General features: G+C 51.2%; 1 protein-coding gene across 2 annotated transcripts in view; it reads left to right on the top strand.

The window, feature by feature from the left end:
* The window catches only part of lrp4 (low density lipoprotein receptor-related protein 4), a 93,070-nt gene that overhangs the window by 51,203 nt on the left and 36,867 nt on the right, over nt 1–5,000 (top strand). For both annotated transcript variants that reach the window (XM_062549964.1, XM_062549963.1), the window contains exon 3: nt 2,983–3,099. In XM_062549964.1, coding sequence (XP_062405948.1) covers nt 2,983–3,099 — 117 coding nt within the window. The remainder of the gene's footprint in view (nt 1–2,982; nt 3,100–5,000) is intronic.

Below are 5,000 nucleotides of genomic sequence, written 5' to 3'. Positions count from 1 at the left end.
TACAGGGCTGAGGGCCGGCGCTTGTGGAGGAGGAGGAGGAGGAGGAGGAGGTGGGCATCTCTGCGCGTAGGCTCTGTTATCAGGGGAGCGAAGAGGAAGAGTTAGGGAGATGGAAGAGCCATGTGGGAGAGCGAGAGAGCGAGAGGGGGGGGGTTAGAGAGAGCGAGACGCACAGCAGCAGAGGACACGACACCTCGCTGGGACTCGTCGTCCTTTCACGCCGCTCACGACGGGGGAGCAAGCATCTGGTTTTTGACAAACACCCCCCCCCCCCACCCCCAGCCCAGCCTGCCCCCCACCACCCCATGCCCCGCTGCCCATGCCTGCCTGTGGTGTTCAGGCAGATGAATTGGTCCCCGTAGGCCTCCCATATCCTGAGCAGCAGTGGTAAATAGGAGCCCATTAGGGAGGGACCTCTGCACGCCCTTAAAGTGTTGCTGATGGCCTGATAGGCCGCCATAAAGCAAGCGGCCTGTGACTGGCCGGCCCCACTGGGAGGAAGCGCCTCCAAACGCGCACTGTTGCTCATCTTTTACGGCCTATTTTTAATGCCTCGGGAGGCACACGGGAGACTCGCATTCACATTCACATCCTTACACACACACACCCACACACACACACACACACACACACACCTACACACACATGTGCACACATGCTCCAGGCAAAAACTAATATCTTTTGGCATTTATTGCTTATGAAGTGAATTTTATTTCAACTCGGAGTATTCCCCAAAGAGGAATGCAAATCCTGGCCTTAAATTGAAATCCTTTTTGCGTGTGCTTGGGAGCTGCGCTGATGGGATTTTCAGGTGTTGCTTGAATGCCATTCCAGCGGAGTTGCCATCATTTCATACCTGCAGCAGGAGACAAAATAAGACCGAGTCCAAATGAGAGATAGACAGCCATGGAAAGAGATGAAGGATTACTGTCTAGTCTCTCTCCATTTCTCTCCATGTCACAGTCAAGAATGTGACTGTGGCGTGATTGCGCCTCTTTGATAGTCACATGTGATTAAGGAGCAAATCTCCGCTTTCAAAGAGGACCTCACCTTACCTATCTACAGCCTTTCCTGATTTCCAGATAGCAGATTTGAGCTGTGTCACTCTGTGGTTGTAGTATCTCTACCACCGTGCGTGTCTGTGTGTGTGTGGGTGTGTTTGCTTGTCCGTACGCTCTGCGGGCATGTGCTTGTCGGTCCTTATGTAATGGCCTAATTGGCTTATTCATAACACACATACCTGCCTCCGCCTCGGCACTCTGGACATTCGCCTGTCACATGCGCCGTGCGTGTTGGCAGAAGCCATGTGTGTGTTTACGGCCCAGTCCCCCCGAAACACGCGCGAGCACAAGGCTCCATTGTGCGGCGTCCACACAGGAGTAAACAGGACTAAAAAGGACCGATCTCTCTCTCTCTCTCTCTCTCTCTCTCTCTCTCTCTCTCTCTCTCTCTCTCTCTCTCTCTCTCTCTCTCTCTCTCTCTCTCTCGCTCTCTCTCTCTCGCTCTCTCTGTCTCTCTCTCTCTCTCTCTCTCTCTGAGGTTCGTTCCCTACCTCCGCTCCCCCCGCCACACGCTTCCTCTCAACAGGCCATTTATATCGTTAGGCTAAACGATGAGCTGAAACGAGCCATGTGTTTGCCACCGGTCTTGTGCCTCGTTGCGTGCTAAATAATTAGCTAATGTGCTGTGTGCCGCGGAGCGGTGAGGGCCCTTTCTTGTTTTGCTACCAACCTGGAGCGCCGCTGGATTTATTGGACTCTGTAGTTCACTCCAGTTCGCTCTACAGCATGGCCCTCGGTCATAATCCTATTACCGTGGCCCGGCCACGGCTACAAAGAGCCCGACCCCTCTGCTCCTGGCTATATTGAACAAGAGAGAAGCATTAATCACGAATGAAAGGATTGGTCAATCAAGGCTCCTTAAGCTAATAATAAAAAGAGAGAAAATATTTCCGTGTGTGTGTTTTTTTGGTGTGTGCGTGTGTGTGTGCGTGTGTATGTGTGTGTGCATGCGTTTTCACTGGTGGGCTTGAATATAGGTCAGACTTACCTACTGTATTTCATTCTCTCTTTCTCCCTCTCTTGTACACACTCAAGCAAACACACACACACACACTCTCTCACACACACGCACACACACAAACGTGTACACGTTCTGTCTCGGTCGGTAATGATTTATTCAGTCCGGGGCCCCAGACATTCTCTCTCTCTCTCTCTCTCTCACTCTCTAGCCAGGCCTGGCCATGACGTCATGCATTTTTCATCACATTCGTAGTAAACGGTCAATATTTCATGGCTCATATTGACAGCTGCCAGTGAGTGGCCCGAGGCCCTGGGAATCCTTCCTTACCTTTCCTCCTCCTCCTCCTCCTCCTCCTCCCCATGTTAATGTCATTACTGACCCCACATCGGCTCACAAAGGCTCAGTCTATGCGGAGCGGAGGGATCGGGGACTGCGAGCGGAGATGAAGTTAGCCAGGAATGTGCGTTGCGTGGCGTATTCGCCGCTTGTCCATGGGAGCTTTACACGCTCACCGGTAACCTTTTCCGTCTCCGGGCCAGGGCCGTGATGCCCGTCATGCCTGATTGAGATTCCGAGGGGTGCGTGCGTGTGAGTGTGTATGTGTGTGTAAGGGGGGAGGGGGGATTCACCGGAGTGAAAGGCTCACCTGTCAAGCTGGCTCGCCACTATTCCATGTCTCCTCAACCCCGCGGGCTGCTTATGAATGTGGTTGTCCATGATCCGTCCGATCCCTGTGGTAGAACATGATCAGAAAGCCTGGGAACACTGACAGGAAAGCCTAGTCCTCACACTGACTGTTTCTCTCTCCCTCTCTCCCCCTCTCTCTCTCTCTTTCTTTATTTCTTTCTTTCTTCTTTCCCTCTATTTTTCATTCCTTTTTCTTTCTCTCTCTTTTTTTCACTCTCTTTTTCACTCTCTCTCTCTCTCTCTCTCTCTCCCTCTCTCTGTCTCTGGCTGCAGTGCTGCCCACCTGCTCTCCAGTGGACTTCCATTGTGACAACGGCAAGTGCGTCCGCCGCTCCTGGGTGTGCGACGGCGACAACGACTGCGAGGACGACTCTGACGAGCAGGACTGCCGTAAGTGCCTCCACGTTCACGTCTTCACAGCCACCGACACCACTCCCACACCTCAACTAGCTGTTTAGCTATGTCACGACACACACACACACACACACACACACACACACATCAACAAGCTGTATATCTAAGGCAGTTTTACACAAGTAATGTGTCGCAAACAACAACAGAGCCATCTAATGTTGGTCCATCAGAACGTGCTAATGTGGGGCTGAACACATGTTGACATCTGTGTTCTCACTCGGGGGAGGGGTGGGGGGTTGTTTGGAGCTGGTGGATTGTGGCAACCCCATGGAGTACTCGCATCACCCTCCAAACGAGAGGTCAAAGCTGCCATGGTAACGACACCTGACTTTTAGGGAAATTTGGGGGTTGCCCTGTGACCCTGCTGTTTACACACTTCCGCCCATGGCCTGAGGGAGCACTTGGCAAGTGTGTGTGTGTGTGTGTGTGTGTGTGTGGGTGGGTGCGTGTGTGAACGAGTTTGTGACTGAAATAGGCCCCAGCTGGCCAGAAGAGCCCGCAGAGCCTTGCGTAAGTGAATTTTCCTAGCCGGTCTATATTTGCAAAGTCCTATATACATCTATGTGTGTCTCCATTTTGGGATGATGGCTTTTCAGAGTCCCTCACTCACTCCCCTGATGTTTACCCGTAAAATTGCACAGCAGCAAAAACATGCCTAGAAATAGGATGAACAGAAGATAAGTCACTTGTGTGTGAACACACACACTTCACACAACACTTCAAGTTGCCATAGACCAGTGAATGAGTGTGTGTGTGTGAGGGACATGTGGGAGGTTTTGGAGCTGTGTGTGTGTGTGTTGGGGAGGTTGTGGCTATAAGAGGCTCTATAATCTGCTGTTGAAGCCCCATCTCTCTGAAGCCCCTCAGGCGCCCCAGCACAGACACTCACTAATCCCCACCTCACACATGTGCGGCCCACAAACACACACACACACACACACACACACACACACACACACACACACACACACACACGCATGAACACACACATGCACAAGCAGAGTCACACTCTCATATCCTCAAAGATCATCTAAAAATATGACGAGTGAATGAATACATTCTGTCTTTTAAATGCCTCTTCCTTGCTGTTACAAGCACACACACACACACACACACACACACACACACACACACACACACACACACACACACACATAGAAGTAATTGCAGCTGTGCGGCTCAATGATCATTCCGATCTAAAGTGGATATATAGAATCCACATTTTCACAAGTGTCTCTTTTAGACTGTAAATATGTCAGTCTTTCTTTGTAGTCCCTGTTCACAAAACACACACACACACACACCATCTTCTCTTCCTTCTCCACTGTCTGGCTTTACTCAGTGGTGTGTTGCGAGTGTGTGTGAGTGTGCATTCAGTTGGGCTAGGTGTATAATGTATGTTTTGTCCATGTCTGGGTATATATCTATGTATTCATACATGCGTATGCATATTAATGTGTACTTAGGTGTGAATCAGTGAGTTTGTGCCTGTGGGTCCGTTTCTGTGTGTGTGTGTGTGTGTGTGCCTGTGTGTGCCTGTGTGTGCCTGTGTGTGCCTGTGTGTGCCTGTGTGTGCCTGTGTGTGCCTGTGTGTGTGTGTGTGTGTGTGTGTGTGTGTGTGTGTGTGTGTGTGTGTGTGTGTGTGTACCTGTTTGTGTGCGTGTGTGTGTGTGTGTCTGGAGCTCGGTCAGTGGTGCAGGGTGAGTTCTCCTGTCTGACCCATATTTTCCCCGAACCTTACAGGGGGTCCGTCTGGCGCGAGCCGCAGATGAATTTTTCATCCGAGCGTCGTGTAAATCCTCCCGCCTCCCCACCACTCCTCTCCTTTCTCTCCTGCCCACTTACACTTTCATGCACATCCCCCACACACACACACA

This window comes from Sardina pilchardus, chromosome 11, assembly GCF_963854185.1.
Source record: "Sardina pilchardus chromosome 11, fSarPil1.1, whole genome shotgun sequence".
In the NCBI taxonomy this organism is placed as follows: domain Eukaryota; kingdom Metazoa; phylum Chordata; class Actinopteri; order Clupeiformes; family Clupeidae; genus Sardina; species Sardina pilchardus.
This window is presented reverse-complemented; position numbering and strand designations above follow the sequence as displayed.